This window comes from Oncorhynchus mykiss, chromosome 1 (assembly GCF_057628025.1).
Source record: "Oncorhynchus mykiss isolate SJ-2025 chromosome 1, ASM5762802v1, whole genome shotgun sequence".
Lineage (NCBI taxonomy): Eukaryota > Metazoa > Chordata > Actinopteri > Salmoniformes > Salmonidae > Oncorhynchus > Oncorhynchus mykiss.
This window is the reverse complement of record NC_143022.1, coordinates 2,218,632-2,241,335: the sequence shown is the minus strand read 5'-3', so window position 1 is coordinate 2,241,335 and position 22,704 is coordinate 2,218,632. Positions and strand designations below refer to the sequence as shown.

The following is a 22,704-nucleotide window of genomic DNA, read 5'->3' as shown; positions in this document are numbered from 1 at the left end:
GATCCTGATAAACTCACCAGTCCCTGCCAGTGATAAGAATACCCATAACATGATGCTGCCACCACGATACTTGAATAAAGATATCAACTAATAGCAGGAACCTTCTCAGACACAGAGAACTAATACTATATAGTCGTTGTTGGTGTGGGGACTTTATTTCTTTGGAGTTAAAAAAGTTAACTACAAATAAGAAGTTAAAAACTATATTTAATGAATATTATATGAATTCTATAAATAAATAAAAACGTGCAATTTGGGTGCAATCAATTAGCTTAATTTCTCAGAGATCAAATTATAATTCAACAAAACTGTTAATCTGATTTTAAGAACAAAGTATTTCAGCCCAATCTGAACAGTGGGTGTCATGGCCCCTGAAAGGACATGGAACGACCCACTGGGCCCTGTAACTCACTCTCTGTGCAGTCCTTCAGCAACGCCTCCGTCATTTGGAAGCGAAGGGAGCTGTCTGGTCCAGGGAGTTTACCAGCTACCTGCAGGCTCCCCGTGGTTCCCTGGCCACGAACCACGATCACATCTATCACAGTCAGGTTGTTCCTGTAATACAAGACAACACAGTGGGTCAGCTTATTCCTAAAACACAACTAGGAACAACACACTCAGAGTACAGCTAGCTACTGTGCCATGGCTCTAAGACGGCCAAACTAGTCTTGACATCAAAAAGTACAATAATCACTATCAATTCATTTCCAACAGTAGACAGAGGGGGTTCGACACAGTGTAGGGATGGGGGGGGTCACTCTGAATATGACACAGTGTAGGGATGGGGGGGGGGGGGGGGGTAATACTCTGAATATGACACAGTGTAGGGATGGGGGGGGTAATACTCTGAATATGACACAGTGTAGGGATGGGGGGGGGGTAATACTCTGAATATGACACAGTGTAGGGATGGGGGGGAGGTAATACTCTGAATATGACACAGTGTAGGGATGGGGGGGGGGTAATACTCTGAATATGACACAGTGTAGGGATGGGGGGGTAATACTCTGAATATGACACAGTGTAGGGATGGGGGGGGGGTAATACTCTGAATATGACACAGTGTAGGGATGGGGGGGGGGGGGGGTAATACTCTGAATATGACACAGTGTAGGGATGGGGGGGGTAATACTCAATATGACACAGTGTAGGGATGGGGGGGGGGGGTAATACTCTGAATATGACACAGTGTAGGGATGGGGGGGGGTAATACTCTGAATATGACACAGTGTAGGGATGGGGGGGGGGGTAATATTCTGAATATGACACAGTGTAGGGATGGGGGGGTAATACTCTGAATATGACACAGTGTAGGGATGGGGGGGGGGGGTAATACTCTGAATATGACACAGTGTAGGGATGGGGGGGTAATACTCTGAATATGACACAGTGTAGGGATGGGGGGGGGGTAATACTCTGAATATGACACAGTGTAGTGATGGGGGGGGGGGTAATACTCTGAATATGACACAGTGTAGGGATGGGGGGGGGGGTAATACTCTGAATATGACACAGTGTAGGGATGGGGGGGGGGGTAATACTCTGAATATGACACAGTGTAGGGATGGGGGGGGTAATACTCTGAATATGACACAGTGTAGGGATGGGGGGGGGGTAATACTCTGAATATGACACAGTGTAGGGATGGGGGGGGGGTAATACTCTGAATATGACACAGTGTAGGGATGGGGGGGGGTAATACTCTGAATATGACACAGTGTAGGGATGGGGGGGGGGGTAATACTCTGAATATGACACAGTGTAGGGATGGGGGGGGGTAATACTCTGAATATGACACAGTGTAGGGATGGGGGGGGGGGTAATACTCTGAATATGACACAGTGTAGGGATGGGGGGGGGTAATACTCTGAATATGACACAGTGTAGGGATGGGGGGGGTAATACTCTGAATATGACACAGTGTAGGGATGGGGGGGGGGGTAATACTCTGAATATGACACAGTGTAGGGATGGGGGGGGGGGTAATACTCTGAATATGACACAGTGTAGGGATGGGGGGGGGTAATACTCTGAATATGACACAGTGTAGGGATGGGGGGGGGGGGGGGTAATACTCTGAATATGACACAGTGTAGGGATGGGGGGGGGGGGGGGGTAATACTCTGAATATGACACAGTGTAGGGATGGGGGGGGGGTAATACTCTGAATATGACACAGTGTAGGGATGGGGGGGGGGGGGTAATACTCTGAATATGACACAGTGTAGGGATGGGGGGGGGGGGTAATACTCTGAATATGACACAGTGTAGGGATGGGGGGGGGGTAATACTCTGAATATGACACAGTGTAGGGATGGGGGGGGGGTAATACTCTGAATATGACACAGTGTAGGGATGGGGGGGGGTAATACTCTGAATATGACACAGTGTAGGGATGGGGGGGGGTAATACTCTGAATATGACACAGTGTAGGGATGGGGGGGGGGTAATACTCTGAATATGACACAGTGTAGGGATAGGGGGGGGGGGTAATACTCTGAATATGACACAGTGTAGGGATGGGGGGGGGTAATACTCTGAATATGACACAGTGTAGGGATGGGGGGGGTAATACTCTGAATATGACACAGTGTAGGGATGGGGGGGGGGGTAATACTCTGAATATGACACAGTGTAGGGATGGGGGGGGGGTAATACTCTGAATATGACACAGTGTAGGGATGGGGGGGGGTAATACTCTGAATATGACACAGTGTAGGGATGGGGGGGGGGGTAATACTCTGAATATGACACAGTGTAGGGATGGGGGGGGGGGGTAATACTCTGAATATGACACAGTGTAGGGATGGGGGGGGGGTAATACTCTGAATATGACACAGTGTAGGGATGGGGGGGGGGTAATACTCTGAATATGACACAGTGTAGGGATGGGGGGGGGTAATACTCTGAATATGACACCGTGTAGGGATGGGGGGGGGGTAATACTCTGAATATGACACAGTGTAGGGATGGGGGGGGGTAATACTCTGAATATGACACAGTGTAGGGATGGGGGGGGGTAATACTCTGAATATGACACAGTGTAGGGATGGGGGGGTCACTCTGAATATGACACAGTGTAGGGATGGGGGGGGGGTAATACTCTGAATATGACACAGTGTAGGGATGGGGGGGGGTAATACTCTGAATATGACACAGTGTAGGGATGGGGGGGGGGGGTAATACTCTGAATATGACACAGTGTAGGGATGGGGGGGGGGTAATACTCTGAATATGACACAGTGTAGGGATGGGGGGGGGTAATACTCTGAATATGACACAGTGTAGGGATGGGGGGGTAATACTCTGAATATGACACAGTGTAGGGATGGGGGGGGTAATACTCTGAATATGACACAGTGTAGGGATGGGGGGGGGGTAATACTCTGAATATGACACAGTGTAGGGATGGGGGGGTAATACTCTGAATATGACACAGTGTAGGGATGGGGGGGTAATACTCTGAATATGACACAGTGTAGGGATGGGGGGGGGGGGTAATACTCTGAATATGACACAGTGTAGGGATGGGGGGGTAATACTCTGAATATGACACAGTGTAGGGATGGGGGGGGGGTAATACTCTGAATATGACACAGTGTAGGGATGGGGGGGGGGGTAATACTCTGAATATGACACAGTGTAGGGATGGGGGGGGGGGTAATACTCTGAATATGACACAGTGTAGGGATGGGGGGGGGGGTAATACTCTGAATATGACACAGTGTAGGGATGGGGGGGGGGTAATACTCTGAATATGACACAGTGTAGGGATGGGGGGGTAATACTCTGAATATGACACAGTGTAGGGATGGGGGGGGGGGTAATACTCTGAATATGACACAGTGTAGTGATGGGGGGGGGGTAATACTCTGAATATGACACAGTGTAGGGATGGGGGGGGGGGGGGGTAATACTCTGAATATGACACAGTGTAGGGATGGGGGGGGGTAATACTCTGAATATGACACAGTGTAGGGATGGGGGGGGGTAATACTCTGAATATGACACAGTGTAGGGATGGGGGGGGGGGGGGGGGGGGTAATACTCTGAATATGACACAGTGTAGGGATGGGGGGGGGGTAATACTCTGAATATGACACAGTGTAGGGATGGGGGGGGGGGTAATACTCTGAATATGACACAGTGTAGGGATGGGGGGGGTAATACTCTGAATATGACACAGTGTAGGGATGGGGGGGGGTAATACTCTGAATATGACACAGTGTAGGGATGGGGGGGTCACTCTGAATATGACACAGTGTAGGGATGGGGGGGGGGGGGGGGTAATACTCTGAATATAACACAGTGTAGGGATGGGGGGGGGGTAATACTCTGAATATGACACAGTGTAGGGATGGGGGGGGGTAATACTCTGAATATGACACAGTGTAGGGATGGGGGGGGGGTTATACTCTGAATATGACACAGTGTAGGGATGGGGGGGTAATACTCTGAATATGACACAGTGTAGGGATGGGGGGGTAATACTCTGAATATGACACAGTGTAGGGATGGGGGGGGGTAATACTCTGAATATGACACAGTGTAGGGATGGGGGGGTAATACTCTGAATATGACACAGTGTAGGGATGGGGGGGTAATACTCTGAATATGACACAGTGTAGGGATGGGGGGGGGGGTAATACTCTGAATATGACACAGTGTAGGGATGGGGGGGTAATACTCTGAATATGACACAGTGTAGGGATGGGGGGGGGGTAATACTCTGAATATGACACAGTGTAGGGATGGGGGGGGGGGTAATACTCTGAATATGACACAGTGTAGGGATGGGGGGGGGGGGGTAATACTCTGAATATGACACAGTGTAGGGATGGGGGGGGGGGGTAATACTCTGAATATGACACAGTGTAGGGATGGGGGGGGGGGGGTAATACTCTGAATATGACACAGTGTAGGGATGGGGGGGGGGGGGTCATACTCTGAATATGACACAGTGTAGGGATGGGGGGGTAATACTCTGAATATGACACAGTGTAGGGATGGGGGGGGGGTAATACTCTGCATATGAAACAGTGTAGGGATGGGGGGGGGGTAATACTCTGAATATGACACAGTGTAGGGATGGGGGGGGTAATACTCTGAATATGACACAGTGTAGGGATGGGGGGGGTAATACTCTGAATATGACACAGTGTAGGGATGGGGGAGGGGTAATACTCAACACCACTGACCCACCTGACTATGAGCAGGGAGGAGACAGAGTGGTTGCTGGAAGGAGTGAACCTCAGGCTGAAGGACTTGACCTCTCCAGGCTGCAGGAGCACGTTGTAGACAAACGGTCTGGTCGAGCCCTCCACAAACCCTGAGCTTCCCTTCATTACAGACGACTGGGAGAGGACAGAGACACACAGAGCAGTCAGAGAGGACAGAGACACACAGAGCAGTCAGAGAGGACAGAGACACACAGAGCAGTCAGAGAGGACAGAGACACACAGAGAGGACAGAGACACACAGAGAGGACAGAGAGGACAGATACACACAGAGAGGACAGAGACACACAGAGAGGACAGAGACACACAGAGCAGTCAGAGAGGACAGAGACACACAGAGCAGTCAGAGAAGACATAGACACACAGAGCAGTCAGAGAGGACAGAGACAAACAGAGGACAGAGACACACAGAGCAGTCAGAGAGGACAGAGACACACAGAGAGGACAGAGACACACAGAGAGGACAGAGAGGACAGATACACACAGAGAGGACAGAGACACACAGAGAGGACAGAGAGGACAGATACACACAGAGAGGACAGAGACACACAGAGAGGACAGAGACACACAGAGCAGTCAGAGAGGACAGAGACACACAGAGCAGTCAGAGAAGACATAGACACACAGAGCAGTCAGAGAGGACAGAGACACACAGAAAGGACAGAGACTCACAGAGAGGACAGAGACACACAGAGGGGACAGAGACACACAGAGAGGACAGAGAGACACAGAGAGGACAGAGAGACACAGAGAGGACAGAGACACACAGAGAGGACAGAGACACACAGAGAGGACAGAGACACACAGAGAGGACAGAGACACACAGAGAGGACAGAGACACACAGAGAGGACAGAGACACACAGAGCAGTCAGAGAGGACAGAGAGACACAGAGAGGACAGAGGGACACAGAGAGGACAGAGGAACACAGAGAGGACAGAGACACACAGAGAGGACAGAGACACACAAAGCAGTCAGAGAGGACAGAGACACACAGAGAAGACAGAGAGACACAGAGAGGACAGAGACACACAGAGAGGACAGAGACACACAGAGAGGACAGAGAGACACAGAGAGGACAGAGAGACACAGAGAAGACAGAGAGACACAGAGAAGACAGAGACACAGAGAGGACAGAGACACACAGAGACACACATACATACAAACTAAGGCATAGCAGTAAGACGCCAAACAAACTACAACCAAAAATTCTTACAATTCTTCAATAAATGACTTGTAATTGGCTATGAACATTGTTTCAGCTAGGTAACACTGGTAGTATTGTACAACAGGGTCACAGAGAAATCAAGTACTATTCTGCACTACTTACTAGGTTTCTGGTGACCTGAAATTCCAGTGATTTTGTGTCGATGTCGGACAACTTTCCCAGTGGGAAGCTGGAAAGAGATAAGAGTCAGTGAGGGTCCTCCTTTATTTCCAACCTAAAACGTGTCGAGTACACAGCGACAGAAAGGCCTTAGGTTGTGAGAGGTGGTTGCTCAGATAGCTGTGGAAAGGTTGGTATCTAATTCATGTACTGTATCAGAGCCACACGGTGTGCACCACCGGGCAGCTAGGTGCCACTTCATACCTGTCGCCGAGTTTCCCAGCAAACACAGAGGGGTTCGGGTAGAGAGCCAGAGGAAGGATCTGGACATACACTGGGACATCTGCTGGGTTCTCTAGAACAAACTCCGTCTCCTGTAAGACACACAAGGATAAGAGATGAGAGAGCGAGAGACCAGAGCGAGAGAGTCAGTGAAATGTGTGTGTGTGTGTGTGTGTGTGTGTAGTGCATTCGGAAAGTATTCAGACCCCTTGACTTTTTTCACATTTTGTTACATTACAGCCTGATTCTAAAATGGATTACTCTACCCACAATACACCATAATGACAAAGCAAAAACAGGGTTTTATACATTTTTACAAATGTATTAAAAATAACACTGAAATATTACATAAATATTCAACCCTTTACTCAGTACTTTGTTGAAGCACTTTTGGCAGCAATTACAGCCATGAGTCTTCTTGGGTATGACGCTACAAGCTTGGTACACCTGTATTTGGGGAGTTTCTCACATTCTTCTCTGCAGATCCTCTCAAGCTCTGTCAGGTTGGATGGGGAGCGTCACTTCACAGCTATTTTCAGGTCTCTCCAGAGATGTTTGATCGGGTTCAAGTCCGGGCTCTGACTGGGCCACTCAAGGACATTCAGAGACTTGTCCCGAAGCCACTCCTGCGTTATTTTGGCTGTGTGCTTAGGGTCGTTGTCCTGTTGGAAGGTGAACCTTCGCCCCAGTCTGAGGTCCTGAGAGCTCTGGAGCAGGTTTTCATCAAGGATCTCTCTGTACTTTGCTCCGTTCATCTTTCCCTTAATCCTGACTATTCTCCCAGTTCTTGCCTCTGAAAAACTTCCCCACAGCATGATGCTGCCACCACCATGCTTCACCGTAGGGATGGTGCCAGGTTTCCTCCAGACGTGATGCTTGGCATTCAGGCCAAAGAGTTCAATCTTGGTTTCATCAAACCAGAGAATCTTGTTTATCATGGTCTGAGTGTCTTTAGGTGCCTTTTGGCAAACTCCAAGCGGGCTGTCGTGTGCCTTTTATTGAGGAGTGGAATCCGTCTGGCCAGTCTACCATAAAGACCTGATTGGTGGAGTGCTGCAGAGATGGTTGTCCTTCGGGAAGGTTCTCCCATCTCCACAGAGGAACTCTGATAGAGTGACCATTGGGTTCTTGGACACCTCCCTGACCAAGGCCCTTCTCCCCCGATTGCTCAGTTTGGCCGAGCGGCCAGCTCTAGGAAGAGCCTTGGTGGTTCCAAACGTCTTCCATTTAAGAATGATGGAGACCACTGTGTTCTACGGACAATTCCTTCGACCTCATGGCTTGGTTTTTGCTCTGACAACCGTGGGACCTTATATAGTCAGGTGTGTGTCTTTCCAAATCATGTCCAATCAATTGAATTGACCACAGGTGGACTCCAATCAAGTTGTAGAAACATCTCTAGGATGATCAATGGAGACATGATGCACCTGAGCTCAATTAATAGCAAATGGACTGAATAATTACATAAATAAGGTGACTTTTTTTATTTTAAATATATATATTTTTAAATGTCATTATGGGGTATTGCGCGTAGATTGATGAGATTTTTTATTTATTTAATCCATTATAGAATAAGGCTGTAACGTAAATGTTTTTGGGAAAAAGACTGACTACGTTCCGAAAGTATGTTTGTATAGTGTATGTTTATATAGTATAGTGTATATTTATATAGTATAGTGTATATTTATATAGTATAGTGTATGTTTATATAGTGTATGTTTGTATAGTGTATATTTATATAGTATAGTGTATGTTTCTATAGTGTATATTTATATAGTATAGTGTATATTTATATAGTATAGTGTATGTTTATATAGTGTATGTTTGTATAGTGTATATTTATATAGTATAGTGTATGTTTCTATAGTGTATATTTATATAGTATAGTGTATATTTATATAGTATAGTGTATGTTTATATAGTGTATGTTTGTATAGTGTATATTTATATAGTATAGTGTATGTTTCTATAGTGTATATTTATATAGTATAGTGTATATTTATATAGTATAGTGTATGTTTATATAGTGTATGTTTGTATAGTGTATGTTTATATAGTATAGTGTATGTTTGTATAGTGTATGTTTATATAGTATAGTGTATGTTTCTATAGTGTATATTTATATAGTATAGTGTATGTTTATATAGTATAGTGTATATTTATATAGTATAGTGTATGTTTGTATAGTGTATGTTTATATAGTATAGTGTATGTTTGTATAGTGTATGTTTATATAGTATAGTGTATGTTTCTATAGTGTATATTTATATAGTATAGTGTATGTTTATATAGTATAGTGTATATTTATATAGTATAGTGTATGTTTGTATAGTGTATGTTTATATAGTATAGTGTATGTTTCTATAGTGTATATTTATATAGTATAGTGTATGTTTATATAGTATAGTGTATGTTTATATAGTATAGTGTATGTTTGTATAGTGTATGTTTATATAGTATAGTGTATGTTTGTATAGTGTATGTTTATATAGTATAGTGTATGTTTCTATAGTGTATATTTATATAGTATAGTGTATGTTTATATAGTATAGTGTATGTTTATATAGTATAGTGTATGTTTGTATAGTGTATGTTTATATAGTATAGTGTATGTTTGTATAGTGTATGTTTATATAGTATTGTGTATGTTTGTATAGTGTATGTTTATATAGTATAGTGTATGTTTCTATAGTGTATGTGTATATAGTATAGTGTATGTTTATATAGTATAGTGTATATTTATATAGTATAGTGTATGTTTATATAGTATAGTGTATATTTATATAGTATAGTGTATGTTTATATAGTATAGTGTATATTTATATAGTATAGTGTATGTTTATATAGTATAGTGTATGTTTATATAGTATAGTGTATGTTTGTATAGTATAGTGTATATTTATATAGTATAGTGTATGTTTGTATAGTGTATGTTTATATAGTATAGTGTATATTTATATAGTATAGTGTATGTTTATATAGTATAGTGTATGTTTATATAGTATAGTGTATGTTTATATAGTATAGTGTATGTTTGTATAGTATAGTGTATATTTATATAGTATAGTGTATGTTTGTATAGTGTATGTTTATATAGTATTGTGTATGTTTGTATAGTATAGTGTATGTTTATATAGTATAGTGTATATTTATATAGTATAGTGTATGTTTATATAGTATAGTGTATATTTATATAGTATAGTGTATGTTTATATAGTATAGTGTATATTTATATAGTATAGTGTATGTTTATATAGTATAGTGTATGTTTATATAGTATAGTGTATGTTTGTATAGTATAGTGTATATTTATATAGTATAGTGTATGTTTGTATAGTGTATGTTTATATAGTATAGTGTATATTTATATAGTATAGTGTATGTTTCTATAGTGTATGTTTATATAGTATAGTGTATGTTTATATAGTATAGTGTATATTTATATAGTATAGTGTATGTTTGTATAGTGTATGTTTATATAGTATAGTGTATGTTTATATAGTATTGTGTATGTTTGTATAGTGTATGTTTATATAGTATAGTGTATGTTTGTATAGTGTATGTATATATAGTATAGTGTATGTTTCTATAGTGTATGTTTATATAGTATAGTGTATGTTTCTATAGTGTATATTTATATAGTATAGTGTATGTTTGTATAGTGTATGTTTATATAGTATAGTGTATGTTTCTATAGTGTATGTTTATATAGTATAGTGTATGTTTCTATAGTGTATGTTTATATAGTATAGTGTATGTTTCTATAGTGTATATTTATATAGTATAGTGTATATTTGTATAGTGTATGTTTGTATAGTGTATGTTTATATAGTGTACTGTACTCACAGAGGAGCTATTGGTACTGGTGAGGGGAAATGTGATTTGTTGAGAGGCGTTAACCAGCGACGGCCAGGTCTGTTGAGCTGTTATTGTTGCCTGGACCGTCTCCTGAAGATCTGTGCTGACTTCAAACACCGCCTCAACTCTTTATACAAAGACAACATCAGGACAATCAGGACTACTTTCTGCTAGCTGCACCAACACAGCACTGTCACATATGATCAAGAGAAGACAGAGTTATGTGCATCCTATAGACTGAAGAGACCTATGGGCACCCTGTTCCCTATAGACTGGAGAGACCCTGTTCCCTATAGACTGAAGAGACCTATGGGCACCCTGTTCCCTATAGACTGGAGAGACCTACAGTATGGGCACCCTGTTCCCTATAGACTGGAGAGACCTATGGGCACCCTGTTCCCTATAGACTGGAGAGACCTACAGTATGGGCACCCTGTTCCCTATAGACTGGAGAGACCTACAGTATGGGCACCCTGTTCCCTATAGACTGAAGAGACCTTCAGTATGGGCACCCTGTTCCCTATAGACTGGAGAGACCTACAGTATGGGCACCCTGTTCCCTATAGACTGAAGAGACCTACAGTATGGGCACCCTGTTCCCTATAGACTGGAGAGACCTATGGGCACCCTGTTCCCTATAGACTGGAGAGACCTACAGTATGGGCACCCTGTTCCCTATAGACTGGAGAGACCTTCAGTATGGGCACCCTGTTCCCTATAGACTGGAGAGACCTACAGTATGGGCACCCTGTTCCCTATAGACTGAAGAGACCTACAGTATGGGCACCCTGTTCCCTATAGACTGGAGAGACCTATGGGCACCCTGTTCCCTATAGACTGGAGAGACCTACAGTATGGGCACCCTGTTCCCTATAGACTGGAGAGACCTTCAGTATGGGCACCCTGTTCCCTATAGACTGAAGAGACCTACAGTATGGGCACCCTGTTCCCTATAGACTGGAGAGACCTACAGTATGGGCATCCTGTTCCCTATAGACTGGAGAGACCTACAGTATGGGCATCCTGTTCCCTATAGACTGGAGAGACCTACAGTATGGGCACCCTGTTCCCTATAGACTGGAGAGACCTTCAGTATGGGCACCCTGTTCCCTATAGACTGGAGAGACCTACAGTATGGGCATCCTGTTCCCTATAGACTGGAGAGACCTATGGGCACCCTGTTCCCTATAGACTGGAGAGACCCACAGTATGGGCACCCTGTTCCCTATAGACTAGACTGGAGAGAACTACAGTATGGGCACCCTGTTCCCTATAGACTGGAGAGACCTTCAGTATGGGCACCCTGTTCCCTATAGACTGGAGAGACCTACAGTATGGGCACCCTGTTCCCTATAGACTGGAGAGACGTACAGTATGGGCATCCTGTTCCCTATAGACTGGAGAGACCTACAGTATGGGCATCCTGTTCCCTATAGACTGGAGAGACCTACAGTATGGGCACCCTGTTCCCTATAGACTGGAGAGACCTACAGTATGGGCACCCTGTTCCCTATAGACTGGAGAGACCTACAGTATGGGCATCCTGTTCCCTATAGACTGGAGAGACCTACAGTATGGGCACCCTGTTCCCTATAGACTGGAGAGACCTTCAGTATGGGCACCCTGTTCCCTATAGACTGGAGAGACCTACAGTATGGGCATCCTGTTCCCTATAGACTGGAGAGACCTACAGTATGGGCATCCTGTTCCCTATAGACTGGAGAGACCTACAGTATGGGCACCCTGTTCCCTATAGACTGGAGAGACCTACAGTATGGGCACCCTGTTCCCTATAGACTGGAGAGACCTACAGTATGGGCACCCTGTTCCCTATAGACTGGAGAGACCTTCAGTATGGGCACCCTGTTCCCTATAGACTGGAGAGACCTACAGTATGGGCACCCTGTTCCCTATAGACTGGAGAGACCTACAGTATGGGCACCCTGTTCCCTATAGACTGGAGAGACCTACAGTATGGGCACCCTGTTCCCTATAGACTGGAGAGACCTTCAGTATGGGCACCCTGTTCCCTATAGACTGGAGAGACCTACAGTATGGGCACCCTGTTCCCTATAGACTGGAGAGACCTTCAGTATGGGCACCCTGTTCCCTATAGACTGGAGAGACCTACAGTATGGGCACCCTGTTCCCTATAGACTGGAGATACCTACAGTATGGGCACCCTGTTCCCTATAGACTGGAGAGACCTACAGTATGGGCACCCTGTTCCCTATAGACTGGAGAGACCTTCAGTATGGGCACCCTGTTCCCTATAGACTGGAGAGACCTACAGTATGGGCACCCTGTTCCCTATAGACTGGAGAGACCTTCAGTATGGGCACCCTGTTCCCTATAGACTGGAGAGACCTACAGTATGGGCACCCTGTTCCCTATAGACTGGAGAGACCTTCAGTATGGGCACCCTGTTCCCTATAGACTGGAGAGACCTACAGTATGGGCACCCTGTTCCCTATAGACTGGAGAGACCTACAGTATGGGTACCCTGTTCCCTATAGACTGGAGAGACCTACAGTATGGGCACCCTGTTCCCTATAGACTGGAGAGACCTACAGTATGGGCATCCTGTTCCCTATAGACTGGAGAGACCTACAGTATGGGCACCCTGTTCCCTATAGACTGGAGAGACCTTCAGTATGGGCACCCTGTTCCCTATAGACTGGAGAGACCTACAGTATGGGCACCCTGTTCCCTATAGACTGGAGAGACCTTCAGTATGGGCACCCTGTTCCCTATAGACTGGAGAGACCTACAGTATGGGCACCCTGTTCCCTATAGACTGGAGAGACCTACAGTATGGGCACCCTGTTCCCTATAGACTGGAGAGACCTTCAGTATGGGCACCCTGTTCCCTATAGACTGGAGAGACCTACAGTATGGGCACCCTGTTCCCTATAGACTGGAGAGACCTACAGTATGGGCATCCTGTTCCCTATAGACTGGAGAGACCTACAGTATGGGCACCCTGTTCCCTATAGACTGGAGAGACCTTCAGTATGGGCACCCTGTTCCCTATAGACTGGAGAGACCTACAGTATGGGCACCCTGTTCCCTATAGACTGGAGAGACCTTCAGTATGGGCACCCTGTTCCCTATAGACTGGAGAGACCTACAGTATGGGCACCCTGTTCCCTATAGACTGGAGAGACCTACAGTATGGGCACCCTGTTCCCTATAGACTGGAGAGACCTACAGTATGGGCACCCTGTTCCCTATAGACTGGAGAGACCTACAGTATTGGCACCCTGTTCCCTATAGACTGGAGAGACCTACAGTATGGGCACCCTGTTCCCTATAGACTGGAGAGACCTACAGTATGGGCAACCTGTTCCCTATAGACTGGAGAGACCTACAGTATGGGCACCCTGTTCCCTATAGACTGGAGAGACCTTCCATTTGAAGCATCTTTCAATCCTTGTTTGTTTGTAACAATTGGAAAGACATCGGCAAGTTTGTGTTTGTAATTACTTCATTTTGATGTTTTCGGGGGTCACCGAAGAGAAGATAAACATCTTGATTCTATGTTTAGCAGAGATCTCTCTGTACACTGAACCAAGATATAAAACAACATGCAGTATTTTTTTATTTAACCAGGCAAGTCAGTTAAAGAACTAATTCTTATTTATAATGACGGCCTACTCCGGCCAAACACGGACGACGCTGGACCAATTGTGCGCCGCCCTATGGGACTCCCTATCACGGCCGGATGTGATTCAGCCTGGATATGAACCAGGGACTGTAGTGACGCGCCTCTAGCACTGAGATGCAGTGCCTTAGACCGCTGCGCCACTCGGTAGCCCCTATAAATTCCTACAAGGAAATCAGCCAATTGAAATGAATTAATTAGGCCCTAATCTATGGATTTCACATGACTGGGAATACAGATATACATCTGTTGGTCACAGATACCTTAGGAAAAAAGGTAGGTTCATGGATCAGAAAACCAGTCAGTATCTGGTGTGACCACCATTGTCTCATGCAGCTCAACACATCTCCTTCACAAGAGAGATGATCAGGATGTTGATTGTGGCCTGTGAAAAGTTGTCCCACTCCTCTTCGATGGCTGTGTGAAGTTGCTGGATATTGGCAGGAACTGGAACACGCTGCCATACACGCCGATCCAGAGCATCCCAAACATGCTCAATGGGTGACATATCTGGTGAGTATTCAGGCCATGGAAGAACTGGGACATTTTCAGCTTCTAGGAATTGTGTACAGATCCTTGCGACATGGGGCCGTGCATTATCATGCTGAAACATGAGGTGATGTAGGCGGATGAATGGTACAACAATGGGCCTCAGGATCTCATCACGGTATGTCTGTGCATTCAAATTGCCAACGATAAAATGCAATTGTGTTCGTTGTGCAAAGCTTATGCCTGCCCCATACCATAACCCCACCGCCATCATGAGGAACTCTGTTCACAACATTGACATCATGGGGTATGTTTCTCAAAAACATGTACAAAAACAATTAAAAGGTGTCTGGACCCATCTATAACATGCCATTAATATCAAAAATAGAGATTTGGTTGTAAAAAAGAAATGGTGAAAAGTGCTGCACCATACAACGTCAAGGTGAAAAGTGCTGCACTATACAACGTCAAGGTGAAAAGTGCTGCACCATACAACGTCAAGGTGAAAAGTACTGCACCATACAACGTCAAGGTGAAAAGTACTGCACTGTACAACGTCAAGGTGAAAAGTACTGCACTATACAACGTCAAGGTGAAAAGTACTGCACTGTACAACGTCAAGGTGAAAAGTACTGCACTATACAACGTCAAGGTGAAAAGTACTGCACTATACAACGTCAAGGTGAAAAGTACTGCACTATACAACGTCAAGGTGAAAAGTACTGCACTATACAACGTCAAGGTGAAAAGTACTGCACTATACAACGTCAAGGTGAAAAGTACTGCACTATACAACGTCAAGGTGAAAAGTACTGCACTATACAACGTCAAGGTGAAAAGTACTGCACTATACAACGTCAAGGTGAAAAGTACTGCACTATACAACGTCAAGGTGAAAAGTACTGCACTATACAACGTCAAGGTGAAAAGTACTGCACTATACAACGTCAAGGTGAAAAGTACTGCACTATACAACGTCAAGGTGAAAAGTACTGCACTATATAACGTCAAGGTGAAAAGTACTGCACTATATAACGTCAAGGTGAAAAGTACTGCACTATACAACGTCAAGGTGAAAAGTACTGCACTATACAACGTCAAGGTGAAAAGTACTGCACTATACAACGTCAAGGTGAAAAGTACTGCACTATACAACGTCAAGGTGAAAAGTACTGCACTATACAACGTCAAGGTGAAAAGTACTGCACTATACAACGTCAAGGTGAAAAGTACTGCACTATACAACGTCAAGGTGAAAAGTGCTGCACTATATAACGTCAAGGTGAAAAGTACTGCACTGTACAACCAAATAGAGATTTCGCTGCACTATATAGGGCCCAGATTACGTTAAGCCACTATATAGGGCCGTGGTGAAAAGTACTGCACTATATAGGGCCCAGGTAAGGTTAAGCCACTATTAGGGACCTGGTGACAAGTACTGCACTATATAGGGCCCAGGTGAAGTTAAGCCACTATATAGGGCCCTGGTGACAAGTACTGCACTATATAGGGCCCTGGTGACAAGTACTGCACTATATAGGGCCCAGGTGATGTTAAGCCACTATATAGGGCCCTGGTGACAAGTACTGCACTATATAGGGCCCAGGTGACAAGTACTGCACTACATAGGGCCCAGGTGACAAGTGCTGCACTATATAGGGCCCTGGTGACAAGTACTGCACTATATAGGGCCCAGGTGACATTAAGCCACTATATAGGGCCCAGGTGATGTTAAGCCACTATATAGGGCCCTGGTGACAAGTACTGCACTATATAGGGCCTAGGTGACAAGTACTGCACTATATAGGGCCCAGGTGACATTAAGCCACTATATAGGGCCCAGGTGATGTTAAGACACTATATAGGGCCCTGGTGACAAGTACTGCACAATATAGGGCCCTGGTGACAAGTACTGCACTATAGAGGGCCTAGGTGAAAAGTACTACATTATATAGGGCCCAGGTGACAAGTACAGCACTATATAGGGCCTAGGTGACAAGTACTGCACTATATAGGGCCCTGGTGACAAGTACTGCACTATATAGGGCCCTGGTGACAAGTACTGCACTATATAGGGACCAGGTGACAAGTACTACACTATATAGGGCCTAGGTGACGTTAAGCTACTATATAGGGCCCAGGTGACAAGTACTACACTATATAGGGCCCAGGTGACAAGTACTACACTATATAGGGCCCAGGTGACAAGTACTACACTATATAGGGCCCAGGTGACAAGTACTACACTATATAGGGCCCAGGTGACAAGTACTACACTATATAGGGCCTAGGTGACGTTAAGCCACTATACAGGGCCCAGGTGCCAAGTACTGCACTATATAGGGCCTAGGTGACGTTAAGCCACTATATAGGGCCCTGGTGACAAGTGCTGCACTATATAGGGCCCAGGTGAAGTTAACCCACCATATAGGGCCTAGGTGACAAGTGCTGCACTATATAGGGCCCAGGTGAAGTTAAGCCAATATATAGGGCCCTGGTGACAAGTACTGCACTATATAGGGCCCAGGTGACAAGTACTGCACTATATAGGGCCTAGGTGAAGTTAAGCCACTATATAGGGCCCAGGTGACAAGTACTACACTATATAGGGCCCTGGTGACAAGTACTGCACTATATAGGGCCCAGGTGACAAGCACTACACTATATAGGGCCCTGGTGACAAGTGCTGCACTATATAGGGCCCAGGTGAAGTTAAGCCACTATATAGGGCCCAGGTGACAAGTACTGCACTATATAGGGCCCAGGTGACAAGTACTACACTATATAGGGCCCAGGTGACAAGTACTACACTATATAGGGCCATGGTGACAAGCACTACACTATATAGGGCCCAGGTGAAGTTAAGCCACTATATAGGGCCCAGGTGAAGTTAAGCCACTATATAGGGCCTAGGTGACAAGTACTGCACAATATAGGGCCTAGGTGACAAGTGCTGCACTTACATAGGGCCCAGGTGACAAGTACTGCACTATATAGGGCCCAGATGACAAGTACTACACTATATAGGGAACAGGTGACAAGTACTGCACTATATAGGGCCCAGGTGACAAGTACTGCACTATATAGGGCCTAGGTGACAAGTCCTGCACTATATAGGGCCCAGGTGACAAGTACTGCACTTTATAGGGCCCAGGTGACAAGTACTGCACTATATAGGGCCCAGGTGACAAGTACTGCACTATATAGGGCCCAGGTGACAAGTACTGCACTTTATAGGGCCCAGGTGACAAGTACTGCACTATATAGGGCCCAGGTGACAAGTGCTGCACTATATAGGGCCTAGGTGACAAGTACTGCACTATATAGGGCCCAGGTGACAAGTGCTGCACTATATAGGGCCTAGGTGACAAGTACTCCACTATATAGGGCCCAGGTGACAAGTGCTGCACTATATAGGGCCCAGGTGACAAGTACTGCACTATATAGGGCCCAGGTGACAAGTACTGCACTATATAGGGCCCAGGTGACAAGTGCTGCACTATATAGGGCCCAGGTGACAAGTACTGCACTATATAGGGACCAGGTGACAAGTACTGCACTATATAGGGCCCAGGTGACAAGTACTACACTATATAGGGCCCTGGTGACAAGCACTACACTATATAGGGCCCAGGTGAAGTTAAGCCACTATATAGGGCCCAGGTGACAAGTACTGCACTATATAGGGCCCTGGTGAAAATTGCTGCACTATATAGGGCCCAGGTGAAGTTAAGCCACTATATAGGGCCCAGGTGAAGTTAAGCCACTATATAGGGCCTAGGTGACAAGTACTGCACTATATAGGGCCTAGGTGACAAGTGCTGCACTTACATAGGGAACAGGTGACAAGTACTGCACTATATAGGGCCCAGGTGACAAGTACTGCACTATATAGGGCCTAGGTGACAAGTCCTGCACTATATAGGGCCCAGGTGACAAGTACTGCACTATATAGGGCCCAGGTGACAAGTACTGCACTATATAGGGCCTAGGTGACAAGTACTGCACTATATAGGACCCAGGTGACAAGTGCTGCACTATATAGGGCCTAGGTGACAAGTACTGCACTATATAGGGCCCAGGTGACAAGTGCTGCACTATATAGGGCCTAGGTGACAAGTACTGCACTATATAGGGCCCAGGTGACAAGTGCTGCACTATATAGGGCCCAGGTGACAAGTACTGCACTATATAGGGCCCAGGTGACAAGTACTGCACTATATAGGGCCCAGGTGACAAGTGCTGCACTATATAGGGACCAGGTGACAAGTACTGCACTATATAGGGAACAGGGTGCTATTCAGGCCTCAGCCAGAGAGATGTCAGACTCACTGATGTCCCGAGCGATCTTTCAGCTCTCTCCAGCCTCGGAGCAGTTTCTGGTGGAGGTCAATGTCAGCATCCCAGATGTCCTCCTGTAAGACCAGGCCGTGGGGACGAGCCTCAGCTTTAAACACAACACTATATTAACATACTGTACATCAGCTGGAAGACACTATATTAACGTAGACTGTTGGTCAATAGCCCAATATTCATGTAGCTGATGGTCATTCACATTATTATAGTTTACAGCTGAAGGTTAGACGGTCATTCACATTATTATAGTTTACAGCTGAAGGTTAGACGGTCATTCACATTATTATAGTTTACAGCTGAAGGTTAGACGGTCATTCACATCATTATAGTTTACAGCTGAAGGTTAGACGGTCATTCACATTATTATAGTTTACAGCTGAAGGTTAGACGGTCATTCACATTATTATAGTTTACAGCTGAAGGTTAGACGGTCATTCACATTATTATAGTTTACAGCTGAAGGTTAGACGGTCATTCACATTATTATAGTTTACAGCTGAAGGTTAGACGGTCATTCACATTATTATAGTTTACAGCTGAAGGTTAGACGGTCATTCACATTATTATAGTTTACAGCTGAAGGTTAGACGGTCATTCACATTATTATAGTTTACAGCTGAAGGTTAGACGGTCATTCACATTATTATAGATTACAGCTGAAGGTTAGACGGTCATTCACATTATTATAGTTTACAGCTGAAGGTTAGACGGTCATTCACATTATTATAGTTTACAGCTGAAGGTTAGACGGTCATTCACATTATTATAGTTTACAGCTGAAGGTTAGACGGTCATTCACATTATTATAGTTTACAGCTGAAGGTTAGACGGTCATTCACATTATTATAGTTTACAGCTGAAGGTTAGACGGTCATTCACATTATTATAGTTTACAGCTGAAGGTTAGACGGTCATTCACATTATTATAGTTTACAGCTGAAGGTTAGACGGTCATTCACATTATTATAGTTTACAGCTGAAGGTTAGACGGTCATTCACATTATTATAGTTTACAGCTGAAGGTTAGACGGTCATTCACATTATTATAGTTTACAGCTGAAGGTTAGACGGTCATTCACATTATTATAGTTTACAGCTGAAGGTTAGACGGTCATTCACATTATTATAGTTTACAGCTGAAGGTTAGACGGTCATTCACATTATTATAGTTTACAGCTGAAGGTTAGACGGTCATTCACATTATTATAGTTTACAGCTGAAGGTTAGACGGTCATTCACATTATTATAGTTTACAGCTGAAGGTTAGACGGTCATTCACATTATTATAGTTTACAGCTGAAGGTTAGACGGTCATTCACATTATTATAGTTTACAGCTGAAGGTTAGACGGTCATTCACATTATTATAGTTTACAGCTGAAGGTTAGACGGTCATTCACATTATTATAGTTTACAGCTGAAGGTTAGACGGTCATTCACATTATTATAGTTTACTGCTGAAGGTTAGACGGTCATTCACATTATTATAGTTTACAGCTGAAGGTTAGACGGTCATTCACATTATTATAGTTTACAGCTGAAGGTTAGACGGTCATTCACATTATTATAGTTTACAGCTGAAGGTTAGACGGTCATTCACATTATTATAGTTTACAGCTGAAGGTTAGACGGTCATTCACATTATTATAGTTTACAGCTGAAGGTTAGACGGTCATTCACATCATTATAGTTTACAGCTGAAGGTTAGACGGTCATTCACATCATTATAGTTTACAGCTGAAGGTTAGACGGTCATTCACATCATTATAGTTTACAGCTGAAGGTTAGACGGTCATTCACATTATTATAGTTTACAGCTGAAGGTTAGACGGTCATTCACATTATTATAGTTTACAGCTGAAGGTTAGACGGTCATTCACATTATTATAGTTTACAGCTGAAGGTTAGACGGTCATTCACATTATTATAGATTACAGCTGAAGGTTAGACGGTCATTCACATTATTATAGTTTACAGCTGAAGGTTAGACGGTCATTCACATTATTATAGTTTACAGCTGAAGGTTAGACGGTCATTCACATTATTATAGTTTACAGCTGAAGGTTAGACGGTCATTCACATTATTATAGTTTACAGCTGAAGGTTAGACGGTCATTCACATTATTATAGTTTACAGCTGAAGGTTAGACGGTCATTCACATTATTATAGTTTACAGCTGAAGGTTAGACGGTCATTCACATTATTATAGTTTACAGCTGAAGGTTAGACGGTCATTCACATTATTATAGTTTACAGCTGAAGGTTAGACGGTCATTCACATTATTATAGTTTACAGCTGAAGGTTAGACGGTCATTCACATTATTATAGTTTACAGCTGAAGGTTAGACGGTCATTCACATTATTATAGTTTACAGCTGAAGGTTAGACGGTCATTCACATTATTATAGTTTACAGCTGAAGGTTAGACGGTCATTCACATTATTATAGTTTACAGCTGAAGGTTAGACGGTCATTCACATTATTATAGTTTACAGCTGAAGGTTAGACGGTCATTCACATTATTATAGTTTACAGCTGAAGGTTAGACGGTCATTCACATTATTATAGTTTACAGCTGAAGGTTAGACGGTCATTCACATTATTATTGTTTACAGCTGAAGTTGAAAGTCAAGGTTAGATGTTAAGTAGCAGGTTGTGTGAGGATTTAACATTTTCTGTGAAAAAAACGAACAAATGATATCATGAGACGTCCAAGTTACTCACATTTCAGAACAAACGGCAACCCCACATAACAGTGGTCGACACACTGCAAACCGGCATCAAAATAAATATTAGCAACCTGCAAAAACAGGGGAATAAAGTGGTGGCATTAAGCTCTGTGCTACATAAATGTTGACGTTCAGAACGATGTTGTTGAACTAAAGCCTCCAGTGGGAACCTGTGTGTCTACCTTGGACTTGCGTCTAGGTTCCAGTCCATTCTTGTTACTACGTAGTCTTTTGTAATAGAACCGAATGTCTTCTGTCAGGGAACGGATGTGTCGGAGTCTCGCTCTCTGGGTGAAGGAACTCTGGATGGTGAAACTCTGGTGAACTATCTTCCCCTGGGGGGCAGAGAGGAGAGGACAAACACAGGCACCAACAGGCACCAACAGGCACCCAGACACGTCAGGGCAGGGCGACATGGCAAGCTACCATACCATAACACTGTTTGAACACCTAACGTGTCATTTCAAGACAGTGAAGAGTTACATTGTAAGAATGTTGTGTTGCTTGTTGGAATGTCAGCAATCTGATCTTGTGCCTGTTGTTCCTCGATAAGGCACGAGGGGGGAGTGGTATATGACCAATATACCACGGCTAAGGGCTGTTCTTACGCACGGAGCAACGCGGAGCACCTTTTAAGTAGGATGATGGTTTAACAGAGGGCTAGAGGTAGGATGATGGTTTAACAGAGGGCTAGAGGTAGGATGATGGTTTAACAGAGGGCTAGAGGTAGGATGACGGTTTAACAGAGGGCTAGAGGTAAAA

The 22,704-nt window shown here is 44.3% G+C and overlaps 1 protein-coding gene across 1 annotated transcript in view; it reads right to left on the bottom strand.

The window, feature by feature from the left end:
- Positions 1 to 22,704, bottom strand: part of tmem131 (transmembrane protein 131) — a 121,179-nt gene that overhangs the window by 47,100 nt on the left and 51,375 nt on the right. Inside the window, exons 15-22 of the mRNA XM_090230378.1 lie at positions 22,125 to 22,277; positions 21,938 to 22,013; positions 19,189 to 19,303; positions 10,692 to 10,830; positions 6,828 to 6,937; positions 6,567 to 6,633; positions 5,203 to 5,354; positions 413 to 555 (exon numbers count right to left, since the gene is read on the bottom strand). Of these exons, the coding sequence (XP_090086504.1) occupies positions 413 to 555; positions 5,203 to 5,354; positions 6,567 to 6,633; positions 6,828 to 6,937; positions 10,692 to 10,830; positions 19,189 to 19,303; positions 21,938 to 22,013; positions 22,125 to 22,277 (955 nt within the window). The remainder of the gene's footprint in view (positions 1 to 412; positions 556 to 5,202; positions 5,355 to 6,566; positions 6,634 to 6,827; positions 6,938 to 10,691; positions 10,831 to 19,188; positions 19,304 to 21,937; positions 22,014 to 22,124; positions 22,278 to 22,704) is intronic.